The sequence below is a fragment of the Cavia porcellus genome, unplaced genomic scaffold (genome assembly GCF_034190915.1).
Source record: "Cavia porcellus strain 051 isolate PalLab524CR breed Dunkin Hartley unplaced genomic scaffold, mCavPor4.1 scaffold_8, whole genome shotgun sequence".
Taxonomy (NCBI): Eukaryota; Metazoa; Chordata; class Mammalia; order Rodentia; family Caviidae; genus Cavia; species Cavia porcellus.
In genome coordinates this window covers 40,649,418-40,668,805 of record NW_026947491.1, presented here as the reverse complement: position 1 = coordinate 40,668,805, position 19,388 = coordinate 40,649,418, and the positions used below count along the sequence as shown (strand labels likewise).

The window sequence follows — 19,388 nt, the reverse complement described above, 5'->3', positions numbered from 1 at the left end:
GTTTGGTACTGGGGATTAAACACAACCTCACACTTGCCACGCAGGTGCTGTGCTACTGAGATATATCCCTGGTCCTATAAATGATCTCTTTTGAGCTCCAGTCCCAATCCTCTAACAGAATTTCTCCATGATATTTTGCACTTGTTATTTTCTTTGTAAACTGTCAAACTATGCCACACATATTTAGGACTAAGTAAAACACAACCATTGGCAAATGCTTTGTGTTTCAAGTGACATCATAGTTGCTGCGTAACTCATGAAAAACAGCTACTCTACCTTTGTTTTGTTTTTGAAAGTTTCCACTTCAGGCTTCTATTTGTCGAGGTTTCCCTATCAATATTTTCATCATGGTGCAATGTTGACATGAGTAGTACCAGAGGGCTTTTCTTTGACATATGTAAGGCCAATGTTATATCTTTCCGAAATACAAAGATTGCGCTATATAATTTCCTGTTTTGAAATTGAAACATTTCATTTGCAATTTCTGCTTTATTTCTATGTATAGCTCCTGCACTAGTCAACTTATGCTCTGTTAGCAAATGTAACATCTATTGGAAACTGGTAAACTAATTGTCCAATGTCACAGTCTGCTTTGTTTGGGAGATGGGAACAAGTCTGTTCACAACATCATTCATTTTATTACTGCATGAATAAAGACCTAATGGCTAAGTTCCAAGGTAAATTTCTAAATTGAAAGAATAATAAATCTTTGCATGTACCAAGGCATAACATTTATGACTTATTTTGAGCCATCTCTTTTCCATAAGTCTTTTACATTCCTGTGATCACTATAAGAAATCCATGATAAGTACAGCAGACCCATGAATGCTTTCAGTTTAGCTAGTGAGGTGTCTAATACATATAGTTTTGAATATGGCTATTGATGCATACATAACTTTTAACTTACATTTCAGTCTTTGTATATTTCACAGCTTCTTGTACCATTTTGTATCTTACAATTTCCAACACCGAATGGCAGTGCTGGCATTCTTCCCAATGTGTCTCACCCCTGCCAAGACCTTCACTATATTTTTGGATATATTTCTAACATTGGATTGTTCCATTTGGTTGCTGGTCATTTTGTAACATTTCAACTAGTCACATTGTGTTTCTTTGTCATCTGAATCAAAGAGGTCTGCATCCCCTGTGTCTGTATTAGTGGATTCTTGCTTCATTTCACTGTCACAGGAACTTTGGCTCACACAACCAGTGTCAAAGTCGTCACCATCACCATCATCATCATCCACCCACACTATTCTTCTGTTACAAAAACATGTATTTTACCATAATGGGTCATCTTCATCAGCCATGCACAAGTAACCGGATGATTCACTTTCATCTCCTCCAAAGCTTGCAAATCTGGTTTTTCATGTGCCATGGTACTGAATTGTGCTACTTCAACCAGAAAAAAAAAATCAAAAGAAAACTTTAAAAAAACAAATCCTGGAGTGATGTGGGTCTATTGGACCCTCTGTAATGCTCAGGTAAACATATGTAAAACTCGTTAAATGGAGCATAAAAGTAAGTCCAAATCCCATTTTGACACTTTTGCACATATGCATACTCCTTGGCATTAGTCATACCAAGTACATAAACATATAGATTGCTTCATGTATTCCTCAGGGAAAGTACTGAGATGGACTGCTGGCTACCATAATGCTAAAGTACAGATTTACAGTAGAAATGTAAGAGATGGGCCTGCTGAACTCAGTTTTATGTGCTAAGTGTTGAAAATAATCACTGTCCTTGGAAAAAATATGTATTTCTGAGCTAGAAACGACACATTTATGCCTGACTGTTTTTCTGGCTGTGCTATATCAGAAGCTTTCTTCTCAGGCTGGGAAACCGAGGCAGTTATCTATGGAAAAGGAACATATTGTCAGTCAGGATCCTTTTCCCTGCGGGTCATTTTTGTGGCCAAATAGCACATTCAAACTCCTCTTCCTGTTATTGTCTCTGCATGTGACCTTGCTGATGTGCACAGATGAGCTTTATTTATCTATGGAGGGCTGTCTTTGACCCAATAGGATTTACTGAATGCCTACTATCTGCTGTGCATTCTGCTGCATGTTAAGGACAGGATAGTAAGTACAACCATAATTACAGTTCATTTAACAAAATGACGACAAGTCATTGGAGGGTAGTCTAAGCAGATGGAAAAGCTTGTGTGAAGCCCTGGAGTTGAAAGCATGAGTGAGATGAAGCTGAAAAGCATCAGCAGGTTCAGTATAGCTAGAAGGAGAGATTTTGAATTTTGTCTAAAGATGAAAAACAATTGTTGAGCTAGGCATGGTAGTGCATGCCTGTAATCCTAGGATTTGGGAGGCTAAGGCAGTGAGTTCGAGGTCAGTCTGAGCTACATAGTGATACCTTGTCTCAAAAACCAAAAGAGAAAGAAAAATTAAAAGCAATCATTGAGTTTGAAACAAGGATAATCCTGCAGAAGGGAACAATTAAATTTGCATTTTGAAAAGGAAACTGGCAACTCAGTATGGTGGCACATGCCTATAATTCTGGCACTTGGGAGGCTGAGGCAGGAGGATCATGAGTTCAAGGCTGGCCTGAACTACACAGTAAGATTTTGTCTCCAAATAAACAAGGAAACTAGCAATTGGATGGGGCTCTTTGGATAGTCTTTATGCCCAGGTAGATTAGTTCTCTCCTGAGCACATGAGTATCTCTGGTTTAGTTTCTTTCTTTCTCTACTTTAGTTTCAGTCACAAGTAGGAAGTGCTTCCACTTCCACTTGATTGCTTTACAGGAGCAGATGGTGGACAGCATAGGAAAATTGGAGCAGGTTAGTATAGGAGCAGAATTAAAGCTGATACTTCCAATGGTGAGTTGAGTTTTCTAGTATTATTATTATTAATTTGGTTTGTTGAGATAGGCTTTTACTATATAGTCCAGGCTGGCTACATAGTGAACTTGTTATGTAGTTCAGGTTGGCCTCAAACTTGCAGCGATCTTCCTGTCTCAGCCTCACCACGCCCAGCCTGGTTTGGTTTTTCTCAGAAATCTAAACCCAGGATGGGTAGAGTGGCTGAGGACTGTAATCCCATCCACTCAGAAAGCTGAGACAAGTCTGTCCTGGGAAATTTAATGAGTAAACTGTTTCAAAATAAAAAAGGGCTGGGGATATAACTCAGTATGAGGTTTTGAGTTCAATCCCACAAAAACAAGCCATAAGCAAGCAAGCAAATGAAGAAACCTAAATCCAAACTTTCTCAACTTCTTTCCTTGTAACCAATAACCTAAGAAGTTGTCAAATTTCAAAGCACATAACATTAAACAGAACTCTTGGACTTGAGGACTCTCTCTCTGCTATTCTCTTTTGCTTTCTAATGATCCTTTGAGCAGAGCTTTGGCTTAGCTTAAAGCTGATGGTCACAAGCTGAGATGGCTCTGCCACCTGAGAAGAGAGTAGGCCTGCACTGAACGTTGCAGCTGCCCAGGGAACAGCTGGTTAAGCCCTCAGCAGCTGCAGCAGCTGGGATTCCACACAGCGTTTGAGATGGGTTTAATTCCATTTCTCCCACACATATCCCGTCTTCATTCTTTGGCCAGTCTATAGTATCTTGCAGAATCTTCAAGAATAAATACCACAGATCTCTTCTGTAAGTAAGCTGTAGCCTACTGTTACCCACCTTCTCCTGGACACGGCTGGCCTGAGGCATGTGAGCTCTTTCTTAGGAAGTCAAGAGAGGCCTCTACTAGCTCTCTCAATCCTTCTGTAAACCGATGGGGGCAAACTATTCTTTGAATTGTCTGAATTGTACTGTTAGAATTTCCTAAAGATAAACGGCTTTTCTCTGGTGGGACAAGGAAGAGGTAGATTTCTTTATCCTTGAAGGACTCTATACCAAAGCCTACAGATTCTTGGGAGTGTATTGGGGAAGATCAAGCATCACACCAGTGGCTGTCACTTTTAAACCCCTTGCTTTTCACTGAACCTAGATCTTACAGTTAAAAACAATAGGGCTGTATAGTCTCTACATTTCATTTACCAGCTGTGTGACCTTGAGGAAGTTACTTTGTACAAGTTGCCAGAGGCCACCCTGAGGTGCTTCCAAGAGGTGGAAAAGAGTCTTTTTTGAGATTTCAACAAGGCAAAGTAACACAAAGGGACAGGGAGGTTCTTCTTAGCCTCAGAGGCTTGACTCCTACTCTACAACAGATCTTTATTAAACCCTGTAAATACTAAGAGGCTTTGTATCAAGCTAAAGATTCTGATCATTTTGGACTTCTTCTCCTGAGAAACCAATTTTTGTGTGTGTGTGTGTTTTTCCTTTTTATCGGTATTGGGGATCGAACTCACAACTGCCTGCTTGCAAGGCAGGCGCTTATGCCGCTGAGCTAAATCCCCAGCCCCTTCTCCTTGTCTTTTTTTTTTTTTTTTTTTTTTGTCTTTTTCCTTTTTATTGGTACCAGGGATCGAACTCACGACTGCCTGCTTGTAAGGTAGGCGCTTATGCCGCTGAGCTAAATCTCCAGCCCCTCTCCTTATCTTTTTAACACAGGATTTCATTATGCAGTTCAGGCTGGCCTTGAGCTCACTTTGTAGCCCAGGCTGGCCTCAAACTCTTAGTGCTCTTCTTGCCTCAGCCTCCCAAGTGCTGGGATTACAGGTGTGTGCCACCATACTGGCCTCTTTTGATGTTTTTTATTTAAAAAGTTTGTTTTGGTTTTTTGAGACTGAAACTTGTTAGGTAGTTCAGGCTGGCCTTGAACTTGCTAAATAGCCCAGCTTCCTGTGGCTGGTATTACAGGCATGTGCCACCATGCATGGCTTTATTTTGTTGTTGATATGAGGTTTCAACATGTTGCCCAGGCTGGCCTGTAATCCCTGGGCTCAGGTAAACCTCCTGTCTCAGCCTCCTGCATGCTGAGATTATAGGGCAGAGGGACTACAGCTTTTTAAAATTTTCTTTTCTTTTCTTTTTTTTTTTTTTGCGGTACCGTGGATCGAACTCATGACCTCGCACTTACCAGGCAGGTGCCTATGCCGCTGAGCTAAATCCCCAGCCCTATTTAATTAATTAATTTATTTATTTATTCTTGTTTTGGTCTTTTTCATTTTTATCGGTACCAGGGATCGAACTCACGACTGCCTGCTTGCAAAGCAGGCGCTTATGCTGCTGAGCTAATCCCCCAGCCCCCTTATTTTATTTTTTACAAACTCTTTAACATATTTCCCAGACTGGCCTCCCAAACTCTTGAGCTCAAGAGACCTTCCCACCTCAGCTTCTCGACTGGCTGGAACTACAGGCATCTACCATCATCCCTGGCTCAATATTCCTAACTCTTATTCAGAATACCCTTTGTCTGAATTCTACCCTAGACCAGCCATCATCTTCCCTTGGTCACTGGCTTTCTCTTAGGGCTTCCTGCACTTAGCCCCAAGTCCTCTGCTGGAGATCTCCTTTTCTGTAAGGCCACCAGGTCTGCATAGGACCACTGGGGAATCTTTATAGAGCACAGTTATCTCATGGTACTATTCTCCCTCCAGAAGAAAGAGCAAAGATCCTACTGTTTATTCCAATGTTCCCCAAGTGTTGTACTTGTTTCATGACTATGTCCATAATTTCTCACCACTCAGGTGGTTGACTGATTTTTGGACCACTTCCATTATTTATTTATTTGCACTGGGGATTGAATACAAGGGCTTTACACAGATCTATATTCTCAGCCTTAAAAAATTTTTATTTTTATGTCAGGCATGATGGTGCATGTCTGTAATGCTGTACTCTGGAGGCTAAGGCAGGAGAATCACTGAGTTCAAGGCCAGCCTAGGCTACATGGTGAGACACTGTTTCAGACAAACAAATTCAGAGGGAACTGTAATTACATTTGGAGAAACTGAACTAATGTTGTTTATTCCAGATTTATTACATGAGAAAAATAAATGATTATTTTTAAAGGTATATAACTGGGTGTTTCTGTTACTGCAGATATATATATATATATATATATATATATATATTTCTTTTTTAACTTTTGAGACAAGGTCTCACTATGCAGTTCAGGCTGGTCTTGAGCTCACTTTGTAGCCCAGGTTGGTTTTGAACTTGCAACAGTCCTCCTGCCTCAGCCCCCCAAGTGTTGGGATTATAAGAGTGTACCACCATACCCGGCTCCCAAATAGGTTCTCAACATTCAAGTGACTAAACAAATTGAGTATCATCAAGATCAGGTTAGTGTAGGTGGGGTGCTCAATATTGAGGTTTCTACGACAGATGTCACAGATGGCCTTGTTGCCTACCATGAAGGCACAGAGTGCTCCAGGGTGGTGTGGATGGTAGGGATGGAGTTGTAGGGCTCTTCTATAGCTGTGGAAACCTGGAGGACTGGGTAAATGGAGAACTCCAGCTTGGACTTCAGTCAATGGAGATACTCTGTGGTAGGATAAACAATAGCCACAATATTTTGCAATTCTTCTTTTCAAGAAATAGATTCTATTTCCTGTGCCTTGAATCTGGGCTGACACTGTGACTTGCTCAGACTGAAAATGGGTGGCAGACGTCACCATGTTGTTGGGTCCATTCTGATCTTTTCTTTTTCCTTCTTTTTTTGTTAGAGATAGTGTGTCTCTCTGGTATGGCCTTGAATTCTGGAGATCTTCCTGTCTCCACCTCCTGAGTACAGGCATTACTGTTGTAGGCCATAAATGCCCTGCCAGTTCCAGAACCTTTGCCCTTGTAGATGCTTGTGTCTCCACGTACAGAAGCTCAAGCTGGATGGCTAAGCGAGGAGAGACACAGAGAAAGACACACAGCCTAGCCCAGAACCAGATCCAGGACTCCAGAGTGAGGCCTTCCTTTCCCAGTGGAGTTTAAAGCTACCTGAAGCCACATGAGGGAGTCCAAGAGCAGCAGAGACAGAGACAAACTCAGCCCCTAGATTCCTGCAATAGAATACATTGTTGTTTTAAGCTGCTAAATTTTCATAGTGCTTATTACACATAGACAATAGATACATCATCTTGGAGGTCAACGCTTAACTAGGGAAAAGCCAAGAAGCTTTGCAGCTCTCCCTATAGATGTCCATCAGAGGGGACACACAACATGACTTCCATGCAAACACAGTAAAAATGGTTTTTCACAGAGATACTTAAAACAGCTTTCTGAGAATATTTATTTTTATTTTGTCTTGGCTGTTTGAGACATAGCAATGTATCTTGTTGTCACTAGAAATATTACTGTAAACTCCATCTGCCCAACATTAGAATAGTTTACTTCCTTTAATTTTGTTTCTTTTTAGATAGGTCTATGTATTTCCAACAGTTCTTGAACTGACTATGTAGCCCAGACTGGCCTCAAACTCACAAGAATCCTCCTGCCTCAGTTTCCTAGGTGCTGGGATTATAGGTACATGCCACCACACCTAGCATGATCCTATATTTGTAATCTTTATATATCAATAATCTTTTTAATAATCTTTTTAAAGCAACTCCTTATGCCTTGTTGCAAAAAGTGATTTATATTTAATGAACAATTTATTTTTATTTATTTATTCATTTATTTATTTTTTGATACCAGGGATTGAACTCACAACCTCATGCTTGCCAAACAGGCACTTGTGCCGCTGAGCTAAATTCCTGGCCCTTAATGAACAATTTATTTATCTGTGTATTTCTCTCATAAGTTAATCACTTGCTTTGTCACTGAGCTATACTCCTAGCTCCAAGAGCAAATATTTAATAAATAAATATCTTGGTCCTGAAATTATACAGATTTTGTGGACTGACTTGCTAAATATGTCTTTCTTTTTCAGAATGTTAGAGATTAAATCCAGGACCTTGTGCATGGCAGGCAAGGTTTTTTTACTTTTTGAAGCAGGATCTCACTATGTAGTGCAGGTTAGCCTCAAACTCATGGTGATCTTCCTGACTCAGCCTCTCAAATTCTGGGGTTATAGGCATGGGCCATCAGGCTCAGCCACGGGGAAACTCTTTACTACTAAACTTTATCCCTAGTCCAAAATATTTCTCTTTCTGCAATCCTCCTGCCTTGCTCTCCAAAGTGCTGGGATTACAGATTTGCACCACCACATCTAGCAAAGGTTTTAGGGGTAGATTTGGTCAGGTGTGGTGACGCATACCTGTAATCCCAGAATTTGGAGGCTGAGGCAGGAGAATTACTTCAAGTTTGAGGCTGTTTTGGGCTACATAGGCAGTTGAAGGCCCAGGCCAAACTACACAATAAGACCTTGATTTAAAAAAAAAAAATTAGGGCTGGGGGGTTTAGCTTAGTGGCATAAGTACCTGTCTGGCAAGTGCAAGGTTGTAAGTTTGATCCTTGGTACCAAAAAAAAAAAAAAAAAAAAGATTAGGAGGTAGAAAGTGACTTTTTGAGATTATTTTTATAGAAGTAATTTTTTATTTTATTATTATTTTGTGTGGTGGTACTGGGGATTGAACCCAGGGCCTTCATATGGAGCTACATCCCCACATCGATTTTTTCATTTTTAAGACTGGGTCTCCCTAAATTGCCTAGGCTAGATTTGAATTTGCAACCCTACTTCCTCACCTTCCTGAGTAGCTGAGATTACAAGTATGTCCTACCATCCCCCATCTGGTTTTCCGTTTTTTTTTTTTTTTTTTTTTCTTTTTGAGACAGGGTCTTGCTATGCAGTTCAGGCTGGCCTTGGGCTCACTTTGTAGCCCAGGCTGGCCTCGAATTTGCAATGATCCTCCTGCCTTAGCCTCCCAAATGCTAGAATTACAGGAATGCACCACCAGACCTGGATGCTTTCCAGTTTTTTAAGCATTAGACAAAGATCTGTAGCTTTGTAATGTCTGTCCATCAATATAATCTAAAGACCCACTTATCTTTAGGGGCTTCCGAACAAATAAATTCTTTAAATTATTTGTGTAAGCATGTGTCAGTGTCTCCATCTGGCAGATAAATATAGAATTATCCATCATTTGGATTATGGAATTAAACAACACCTCTACAGGCTTTCTCAGATATCATATAAAAAAGGAGGGTTACCACACTCCTACTCTAGCCTATTAAGTCCCTTTTTTTCTTCCATTGAATTGTTCCCAAACTACATTCTCAGCCTTTTTTAAATTTTATTTTGAGACAAGATTTCTCTAAATTGACCAGACCAGACTAGAATTTGTGATTTTCCTGTCTCTGCCTCCTGAATATCTGGGATTATAGGTGGTCATTAAAACAAATGGCTTGGGTTATTATTTTTTGTTGTAATTTACTTATTGTTTGCTTGTAGATTGTTATTGACTGCTCTATTACCAGTAAGTAGAAGGGTATCTGAGATGTGGCAATTGTATAATATATATGGTTTTATTTATTTATTTGGTACCGGGCATGGAACTCATGACCTCAAGCTTGCCAGACAGGCACTTATGCTGATAAGCTAAATTCCCAGTCCCAGTGCTTTATTTTTTGAGACAGGATCTCATGTGGTCACTAGGCTGGTATTGAAATATACATATGGGCCCTACCTGATTTAATATATATTTCCTGACAAATGAATCAAACCAGCTATCAATCATATGGTTATTATAAGTAGTAAATTAAGAACAATAAAGTATACTGGCATATAACATAGGATCCTATAAATTTAGGTGCTTTTCCTTCTTCTTTTCCCTTTTCCTTAACTCCTTATACAGTCATTCAGTTTTGAAATATATCCTGAGTTTTCTCTTTATATTATTCATCGTTACTATTGTAGTCAAGCCGTATCAGTCACCTGGACTACAAATCACAGTCACCTAGCTGATCTTCCACCCTTCTTTATTGCTCTCATTTCCCTGAAACCTCAATTTCTTGGTAGCCAAAGATCTCCAAAAATACTTTTTTTTTTTTTTTGGTGGTGGTACTGAGGATGGTATCTATCCAAGGTTTCACACATACTATACATACATTCTAACAATCAGCTACATCCCAAACCCTAAAGATATACTTTCTTTTTTTACACAGGGTCTCAATATGTATTCCAGGCTGGCCTTGAACTCAAGATGACCTTCCTGTCTCAGCCTCCTGAGTCCTGGAATTATGAGTGTGTGCCACCACTTCTGGTTTAATCTCTGCTTCCTAAATACAGTATCTATATTTAGAACTAGCCCAAATTGGGCATGGTAGCACACTTCTGTAATCCCAGCACTCTGAGGCTGAGGCAGGATTGTAAATCTGAGACCAGCCTGGGCAATTTAGTGAGACCATGTATAAAATAAAATAAAATAAAAGAGCCTGGGGATCTGGTTCAGTGCCAAGGTCCTGGGTTCAACTTCCAGCACCAGAAAAAAAAAAAGTCTAGATTTTATGTTGCCTGGCCTCTATTTTCCTCTTAGACTTTATCTGTTTTAGGCTAACTGGCTTTCTTGTTTCTGTTTGGCTTTTTTGTTTTTTGAGACAGGGTCTTGCTATGTAGTCCAAATTTGGCAATCCTCTTGCCTAAGTCGCCCAAGGGCTGGGATCACAGGTGTGCACCACTGTGCTGTGTTGAACATTGATTTTTTTGTCTATTCCCCTACCACACATACCTTTTTGGTGTGTTAGGAATTGAACTCAGGACCTTGTGCTCACAATGGGCTACAAACACAGTCTTTCTCCGTCAATAAAATTTAAGTTCTGTGAGATTAGAGACTTTTGTCTTCAAGTTAATTGCTTTATTTCCAAAGCTGGAGCAATGTGCTTGTGATATATGACGAGTAAATATTTGCTGAATACCTAAGTGATTCATTATAATGATGATGATGAAGACTCAAGCTTCCCAGTCACACATTCTAACAGTTTTCTGAAGAATAAGAATTGGTGGCCAGTCGTGGTGGGCCACATCTGTAATCCCAGCACTCCTGAGGCTGAGGCAGGAGGATCATTTCGAGTTAGGCTAGCTGGGGCTACATAGTGAGTTCCAGACCAGCTTGAAATACATAGCGAGACCTTGTATCCTAAAACAAAACAAAGTAATAAAAAAGAACTGCTGTTGCGAAGCTAGATCCTGGAGGACTGTAAAGCCTGGTAACGAAAGGTCTGTGGCTGAAGACTGGGGAAGTGGAGGGAATATACTGAATTTTTTGGCCTTTTTTTCCCTGGCCAAGGACCCCAGATACCTTGCAAAAAGGAAGCCTGGGATCTTTGATCAGAAAGTCCACCCACAACGGTTATTTTTTTCTTCACGCTTCATCGCTCGACCCTAAACTGGAAAAGCGCAAGACTTTTAGGTTTCTGGGTTCCTTTCTGTTTCTTTATGAATGAACCCGTTTATGTCTACGCATGCGCGGCTGCCTGCTCTCAGGCTCCACGTGAGACCCACCTTTTTCTCCCGACAGCGGTACCGCCTTAATCCTTTCTAATGGACCAATGGAGAGCAACTTAGGGGGCGGAGCCTGGAGCAGCCCGGCACTGAAGTTCCCTGGCGCCAGCTTCTCCTTAATAGTGCAGTGTTGTGATCACGTGGCCGGCTCCGGGCGCGGCGCTTGTTTTGGTTTTTCTTTAGCTTACTTGGGCAGGTGCGGCTCGCACAACTTTCGTGCTTGGTTGCTGCACGTAGCTACCCCCGAGTGCCTTCTTTGGGCTCTCTCGTCTTGCAGTTGCGCAAGCCACTCGGGGCTGGTTCCTGCCATGCCGCTGGTCCGCTACAGGAAGGTGGTGATCCTCGGGCACCGCTCTGTAGGTGAGCTCCGCCCTTCGCAGAGCGGGAATGCGCCCCGGGCAACCGCGGCGACCCCGGAAGAAGTGAGGTTTGGGAGGATGGGGGCAGAAGGCTGATGCTGTGTCGAGGGCTGCGGTAAGCGGAGCATGTAAGGATTAAACTTGGCTTTAGGAGCATCACAATGGTCCCCGCTATTAAGCTGGAAGGGTGGGGTCGGGATTTGAACTCACTGGCGCTGTCTTCTTGGAGCAAATAGTCGCAAATGTTCAGGGGCGGGCCGGGCTTGGTTTTAGGGAGTCTTGGATCAGATGGGAATATGGTGGGAAAAGGCGGCGGGAAAGCCTGCCTGTGGAGCCTCAGGATTCGTGTGACCATAACACATACAGAAATCGATAACAGGGTAAAGGAAGACCTTGCTTGGGAAATTCAGATCGGGATGCTGATTTGGGGTGCCCTTTAGTCCTGGGTCACAGTCCAAAAGGACAAATAAGTTGAATGGCTAATTGTAATGCAACTGCTAACTACCTTCTCTCAAAGGGAAGACATCTTTGGCACATCAGTTTGTGAAAGGCGAGTTCTTGGAATGCTATGATCCTACAGTGGAGAATGGTGAGTAGTTTTCTTACTTTTAGTGTAACAGGGAGGGGTCTTGGAGTTCTTGGGTGCTCCACCCAGCTCCATAATTTGGGATTTCCAAACCAGGAGCTGATTTATTCAATCCTTAAATCTAACCTCTCCAGCAATTCTATAGATAATAAATACCCTAAATATCCTAAATCTAATTTCTCTAGCAGTTCTGGAGATAATAAGTATCCTAGAGCTGAGTGTGGTGGGCCATACCAGCACTAGGGAGGCTGAGACAGGAGGATCACCACAAGTTTAAAGCCAGACTGAACTACACAGTGAGACCATGTCTCAGAACAGAATAAACAAAACCACTGGCTTGTCTCTCTAGTTTCCTGGAGAACTCCATGGATCTGATCCAGTTATGTAACTCCCAGGGTAAAGAATATAGGGAGCATACATTGCTAGTGCTACAAGACACATCACAGTCAAGTTTTCTTTTCTTTTCAGCTTACAGCAAGATAGTGACTCTTGGCAAAGATGAGTTTCACCTACACCTGGTGGACACAGCAGGGCAGGTACCAGTTGGGGTAGGGTATCCAAATATGGCAGTTCAGCCCTAGGAGATGAAGTCTGCTAACTTCTGGTTCATGTGTAAAGCAGTATTCAAAGAATAGTATTTTAGTTTCTAGCAGTGTGCACAACTTTTTGGAGCTACTCCATAAATACTTGTTGACAAGAAGTGACAAGAAGGGAACACTGCAGGGAGGGTCACTTGGATGCTGTCCCACTAGCCTTTGGCATCTGCATGGTATGGATCTAGGTACTGATGTTTCTATTTCTTGTCAGGATGAATACAGCATTCTGCCCTATTCATTCATCGTTGGGATCCATGGTTATGTGCTTGTGTATTCTGTCACCTCTTTGCATAGGTAAGTGACCAAGGTTGTGAGCGGGGGACTTGGGGAGGACCTGAGGACTTCCCAGAACTAAGGTCACATCTCTGTTTCTTGTGTTTAAAGCTTCCATATCATTGAGAATCTGTACCAGAAGCTACACCAAGGCCATGGGAAGACCCAGTAAGTGGCCCAATCAGTAACACAGTGTGGGAAAGAAACAGTGGGAGACAGCAGAGAGCTTAACTGTCCAAGTCACAGAGGAAGTAGGGGTATAGATTTGGACTATTTTGATGGTATATAAAGGCCTGGATATGAACACAGTTGGGGTTCATAGAACGTGGGAGAAGTCCTATAATGATTGCTGTTTCCTTACAGGTTGCCAGTGGTGCTAGTGGGGAACAAGGCAGATCTTTCTTCAGATAGGTATGTAAATCTCTAGAAGAGCTAGTAATTAGTCAAACTCCAATCCTGCCTGCACTGCTGACTCAAGTCATTTCATCTCTATTTCTAATTTAATGGAGAAGATAGCTCTTCTCTCTTTTTTTTTTTTGTCTTTTTTCCTTTTTATCGGTACCAGGGATCGAACTCACGACTGCCTGCTTGCAAGGCAGGCGCTTATGCCGCTGAGCTAAATCCCCAGCCCCGAAGATAGCTCTTCTGAGCTGGGTGTGGTAGCACACGCCTATAATCCCAGCACTGGGGAGGCTGAGGCAAGACAATCACCATGAGTTCAAGGCTAGCCTCGGCCACATAAATAAGTTCACAGTCAGCCTGATCCTCATAAGAAGACCCTGTCTCAAAAAAAAAAAAAAAAAAAAAAAAAAAAAAGCCTCCTATCACAAGAGCTGCAGTTTTATTATTTTAAGCCTCAGTTCTAAAGCATCAGATTGTAAAGTCTAGATTATATTTTGCAGAAAACTTGGAGAGGTTGCTATCTTGCATCTTTATGTCCTGAATTTGCTTCCAGAGAGGTGCAGGCAGTCCAAGGGAAGAAACTAGCAGAGTCCTGGGGTGCAACGTTTATGGAGTCATCTGCTCGAGAGCATCAGGTGCTGGGCCTGAATTCTAAAAACTGGGGATAGCAGTGCTTTCCTTGTACATTTTTTTGGTGGTGGGGATGATGGGGATGGGACAGTCTTACAGCAAGCTGATATTGGCACTGAGCTAACTGATTTCCCTTGAATGCTTGTCCCTTCCTTGTAGCTGACTCAAAGCATCTTCACCAGAGTTATCCAGGAGATTGCCCGTGTGGAGAATTCCTATGAGCAAGATCATCGATGCTGTCTCATGTGAACTCTCAGGCATGGGGTGACTGCCTTGTTTCTGCCCTTGGCAAATGCTTCAGTGAGGGCAGACCCTCAGGACTTTATGGGTATGGTTGCCAGTGTGTCTATGGCCTTATGGGAACAGTGTGGTACCCTCACATTTGCATACCTTCCCTAGGCTCCAGTGGCCTGGGTGTCAATGTTTACAAAAGGGCAGGGGTGTCCCATGGGCACTGGCCCCTATCCCTATTTGTTCTAAATGAACTGCTATAATATGCAGAATTGGTAATTGAGTCCTCTGATTGTTTGTCAAGGGCTCATTCTGTGTAGGTTTCAGGTGTTGGGTGGGTAAGGAGAGCTAGGGACTCCTGAAAGAGTTGACTCCCTGGGCTGACAATGCATATATGCAAATAAAATCAACAATCATTTGTGTTTATGTCTCTGTATCTGGGGCAAGGCAGAGCATACCGTGTCATAGTGGCTGTGGTATTTGGAGATCTTTCCTCCTATCTCATTCCTAGTCCTTATTAGTCATTTATTAAGGACCATTACTTTTTTTTGATCCCCCATCTCAGCCTCCAGAATGCTGAGATTATAGGTGTAAGCCACCACGCCTACCAGGACCATTACTCTTAAGATTTATACTTCCTTTTCTCACCTTCCTATTCTGTTTGATTCTCCCTGTACTGTACAGTTTAGTTGGAGGTCCTACCCATCCAAATTTGTGGCTGAGGATCCTTTAACTGCAGAAACATCACCCTCTAGTGGCCAGCTGCCACATGCTAGCCTGGCTATCCATGGGCCTTGGCACTTGCTGCAACTCAGTGGCTAGGATTTGCGGAGGGGGAAAGGAAGCCCCTCACTTCTGAGGGGAATTGGGCATGGTGGTGCATGCTTGCATGCTTGTAATCTCAGCATTGGAGAGGCTGAGGCAGGAGAATGGAGAGTTTAAGGCCAGCCTAAGCTACTCAGATCCTGTTTCAAAAAACAAAATCAGGAAGGAATATAAAGGTAGAAACTAAAAGATTTTGATTCCCCAAGAAAGTTGCAAAGAATACCCATACTGCACCAGTCCATCTGCCCCTCATATAACTAATCTTTTTCATTATAACAATGGGCATTCATACATTTGGTGATCTTTTCACATTTCTGCAATTGTGTACCTTTTTTTTAGATGTTAAAAGGCTTTGATTTCTGACCTTTCCATTGATTGCTGCCTCAGAAGGAAATGGATATTTCAATTTTGGTTTTGATCTTTTTGCCTCTATTTTTCTTGACTCCATATTGCTCCCAACCTGAAAGCCAGCAAGTCTTCTCCAAGGACTTGTTAGGGTTATCTGTATAGTGGTTACCTCAGTGTCATTTTTACAGTGAGGACAAAGATCTCTCCTGCTAACTAAAGGAGGCTGAAGTACCCTTTTAATACACTTACTTGGGGAGGATAGACAAAATTAGTTCTGATCTTGTCAGTGTGTAGCTCTAGGTATATAGTTGAAGACGATTTGTCATCTGATTTTCAAAAATCCTGCCAGCTGCTTTTCTTTTTGTGATCCAGAATCCAAAAATGAATAAGGACTGCTGAAAAAACATACTCTGAAGAACAATCTCAGTGGCTTAAGAGATTCTTCAGGCTTGTCACAATCTTTTCTCACTATAATAAGGTCTTTTTGTACATCTGACCAGGACAGTCATTTCAGGGACCTACCTCTGCCATATCTATCAGGTCTGGGGTACACTTATAAACAGCTGATATTTTCTAGATCCACAAGCAATCTCAAATCCTGGAGACAAAGTGATTTTAGTGGTTAGTGGCTTTTCTATATAGGCACTTGGGTAGCCATTTAATTTCTCTGGGCCTCAGTTACAAAATGTAGCTAAGCCTGCTTCAGAGAGTTGAGGTGAGAATTGAGATGATATAAAGATGAGCATTCTACATAATAAGCTCTTTTTTTTTTTTGTCTTTTTTTATCGGTACCAGGGATCGAACTCACGACTGCCTGCTTGCAAGGCAGGCGCTTATACTGCTGAGCTAAATTCCCAGCCCCATAATAAGCTCTTAAAAATGGCAGCTGTTACTGGAGGTCCTTCTGGTAAGGGTCTGTCTACCTTTCCCTGCCTCTGGTCGGGAAAGGTTCTTTTCCAACTTGTCTCCCAGTTATTTTACTACAGTAGGGACAGGTGCAAAGTCACTGCTGAAGCTGTTTCGTTGTTTTTCTCTGAAATGGACCCGAGTGGTCAGAACAGAGGATGTGATGCTTATGTGTGGATAGCTACATGTAGTTATCAGCTATATTATCATATAGAAACAGTACTTTGTATTATTGCAGAAAGTTTCTTTGGACTTTAATGGAATCCTTTCTCCACAAAACTGGCTCTGAACTTTTTTTTTTTTTGAGACAGGATCTCACTGTGTAGTCCATGCTAGCAAGTGTTGTTGGGATTACAGTCATACACTACCACACTTGGCTGTGGACCAAACTTGCCTGCTTCTTTTCCTGCCTTTTTTTTTTTTTTGTCTTTTTATCGGTACCGGGGATCGAACTCATGACTGCCTGCTTGCAAGGCAGGCGCTTATGCCGCTGACCTAAATCCCCGCCCCCTTTTCCTGCCTTTTTTAAAAAAGTATTTTTAAATTGTAGGAAAACATGGCTTTAAAAAAAAAAAGAAAACATGGCTTTTGGTTTAAATCACTGTTCAAGTTCTCACAATGTGATTCCTTGGGCAATTTTATCTATTTTAGCCTCAATCTTTTTATCTGTAATAGGGAGATATTTCTATGTAATTCATAATGTGGTTCGGAATAACTAAGATATCAAGTATCTAGCAATAGTTTGTCTCCTGCCTACCTCATGTGTACATATAGCTCAAGCAGAAAATGCATTCCAATCTGTTTCTCTCATCCAAGACTGGAATGTGAGTGCCTGTCAGGAGTGTGTTCTTTGATATTGTCCCAAGTAACAGTATTTCGGCCAGGTAGTAACGAGGCCGAACTTATTTAAAAAAAAAAAAAAAAAAAGAGCTGGTATTGGAGATTTGGAAAGACTAGAGATGGGGGTGGGGACACCCTGCAAAGGCTTCTTAGGCTCTGCATTAATGTTTTGAAGGGGAGGTGCTATGTGTTGGGGATTGTGAGGGCACTGGGTGGTCCTTCCTCATGAGGGTATACGAGTGTCCGAAGACCAGAGACTTGTTCAATTTTCTTCGGGACCCCCCAACGTGGCAAGAACCTACCCTTTGCAGTGCCAGGCGCGGTGCCTCACTTTCTCCATTTGCGGACTCCAGTTCCCAGGATGCAGAGCAGCGGCCAATCTCTTACCTCTTCCATCCCCCTCCCGGGAAAGATTGCCCCTGGTCAAAGCAAGGGGATAGGAGTTTCAGAGACCAATGACTACAAGTAAACGGAACTAGAAATTGGCCAGAACCCTAGTATTACCGCCCAGGCAGTAAAGGCAGCAGTTCCAGGTCCAGGGTGCAGAGGAGGGGGGCTTCTTTCCCACGTGTCTACCCAGTCGCCGGCCCGGCGCAGTCGGGGTTAACCTGAGGCGGAGGGATCCCGCAGCGTGTGCGTAGAACTGCAGAGTCACAGCCTTTCCTCCGAGAGGACTGTATCCCTCCGCCTCCCCGCTCCAACACAAAATAGGGCCGCATCTTCTGCTTTCTCCCCTTCTCGAATGGGGTTCCCCGAGCAAAAGGCACCCCCCTAGGTCTTGCGCCGGAGGCTTCACGAATCTCTACGATTATTGCCAAGATCTCAGGCCAGAAAATAGCCCTTTCGCAGGAACCACCCTACCGGCCGAACAGGAGGCGGAGGGGGGGAGGCGGAGCGGCGCCGCGCTGCACTACTTTCCTCTCCGGTTGCAAATGGCTGCCTCGTTCCCCACTTTCCGCTCAGTTTCCTGACCCCCGGCGCCGGGAGCCGGGCTGGGCCATGCACCTCTAGGCCCCCTGCGATCACAGCCGGCCGGGGGTCTAGGGGGTGCCGCTGACCGGAGCCAGCCAGGCCGGGGGCGGGGCAGCTTCCGAGGCCGGAGGGGAAGGGAGGCGAGCCCAGGGCCTGGAGCGGCCGGAGGGGAGCGGGCAGAGGGCTCGCACCGCCCGCCCCTTCCTCTTCCTCGCCCACCTACCCTCCTCCCTTTCCCGGGGGGAGCAGAAAGTGGGGGGCTCGAAGCCGGCGGGGGCGAGCGCTCGGGGTCGAGGAGCCCGGCGCTGGGTGTGTGTCAGGTTCAGCCCGCGGCCCCGCCGGCCCCGCGACGCCGTAGCTCGCGCGGCCCCAGGGCGCCGGCCGGGCGGGGAGAGGGGCTCGGCGCTGCCTTGAGGGGCTCACGTTCCATCCGGGCCCGGCGCGGGGCGGCGCGGCATTCCTTCCGGGCTGCTGGGGAGGCGCCTCGACGTTCCATCTGGAGAGCCTCGACGTTCCGCCCGAGCCCGGCGCGGGCGGCCGGGGCGCTGGCCGGGCCCTAGGACTCAGAGGCCGCCCTGCAACGCGGATGCGGAGCCTGCTCGCCCAAGATCAAAGCCACCGGTGCTCTCTTTGTGTCCGCTCGGGATTCGCCGCCCTGGGGCTGTCCATGGAAACCTAAACTGTTGGAACCCGAGGTGGAGAACCTCCCTTTGGCTTCTTGCTTTTTTCGTGGAAGGGGGGAGGGAGGCCACTCAGACCTGGATTTACCGTTCTTGGCCTCCCTAAGCCCCCCCGTGCGGGGGGCGGCTGTGATCGCTCTGGCGGTTGGAGGTCGGGGAGCGGCCCGGGCTCTGGCCATGTTCTCGGATGAGGATTTCTGGATCGCCCTATGAAGAGGTGAGTGAAGTCCTCCCGGCCAGGGCCCAGAAAGGGTTGGACTGGGGGCCCAGCCAGATGGACTATCTTGGCCGGTGCTGGCCTTTAGGTTAGAGAAGGGGATGCCAGAACTGGGGAGGGTTCCTTTGGCAGGGTCTGTCAAGGGAACCTGAGCCAGTCGCCAGTGCAGACCCGAGGCCTGGTGTCTTGAGGTGTGCCTTTTTAAAGAGTAGGGGTTCAGAGAACCACAGGAGTTTGGGAACC

The 19,388-nt window shown here is 44.1% G+C and overlaps 2 protein-coding genes and 1 long non-coding RNA gene across 18 annotated transcripts in view; 2 read left to right on the top strand and 1 right to left on the bottom strand.

Moving 5' to 3' along the window:
- Positions 1 to 708: 708 nt before the first annotated feature.
- LOC106028959 (uncharacterized) lies at positions 709 to 17,914 on the bottom strand. The gene is made up of 3 exons (XR_010049262.1): positions 17,781 to 17,914; positions 11,281 to 17,695; positions 709 to 6,901 (listed from the first exon to the last, which is right to left on the bottom strand). It is a non-coding gene; the product is annotated as an uncharacterized LOC106028959 (long non-coding RNA).
- Positions 11,465 to 14,779, top strand: Rhebl1 (RHEB like 1). 2 transcript variants are annotated; one of them, XM_003475813.4, is made up of 8 exons: positions 11,465 to 11,640; positions 12,157 to 12,228; positions 12,694 to 12,761; positions 13,033 to 13,115; positions 13,206 to 13,262; positions 13,458 to 13,505; positions 14,050 to 14,131; positions 14,286 to 14,779. In XM_003475813.4, exons 1-8 carry the CDS (start codon positions 11,589 to 11,591, stop codon positions 14,373 to 14,375), a joined length of 552 nt encoding a protein of 183 aa, XP_003475861.3. In that variant the 5' UTR covers positions 11,465 to 11,588; the 3' UTR covers positions 14,376 to 14,779. The 2 variants fall into 2 exon arrangements, with proteins under 2 accessions (XP_003475861.3, XP_063110752.1); XM_063254682.1 differs by lacking the exon at positions 14,286 to 14,779 and having other exon boundaries at positions 13,997 to 14,128.
- Positions 17,915 to 17,983: 69 nt separating the features above from the next.
- Kmt2d (lysine methyltransferase 2D) overlaps positions 17,984 to 19,388 on the top strand; it is a 40,644-nt gene continuing 39,239 nt past the window's right edge. For all 15 annotated transcript variants that reach the window (XM_063254674.1, XM_013159126.3, XM_063254668.1 and 12 more), the window contains exon 1: positions 17,984 to 19,145. In XM_063254674.1, the coding sequence (XP_063110744.1) occupies positions 19,138 to 19,145 (8 nt within the window). In that variant the 5' untranslated portion in view covers positions 17,984 to 19,137. The remainder of the gene's footprint in view (positions 19,146 to 19,388) is intronic.

Coding starts and splice junctions, on each gene's coding strand:
- Rhebl1 (XM_003475813.4), top strand. CDS start 11,589: ATGCCGCTGGTCCGCTACAGGAAGGTGGTGATCCTCGGGCACCGCTCT. Junction 11,641..12,156: donor CCTCGGGCACCGCTCTGTAG/GTGAGCTCCGCC, acceptor CTTCTCTCAAAG/GGAAGACATCTTTGGCACAT. Junction 13,116..13,205: donor TCTGTCACCTCTTTGCATAG/GTAAGTGACCAA, acceptor TTGTGTTTAAAG/CTTCCATATCATTGAGAATC.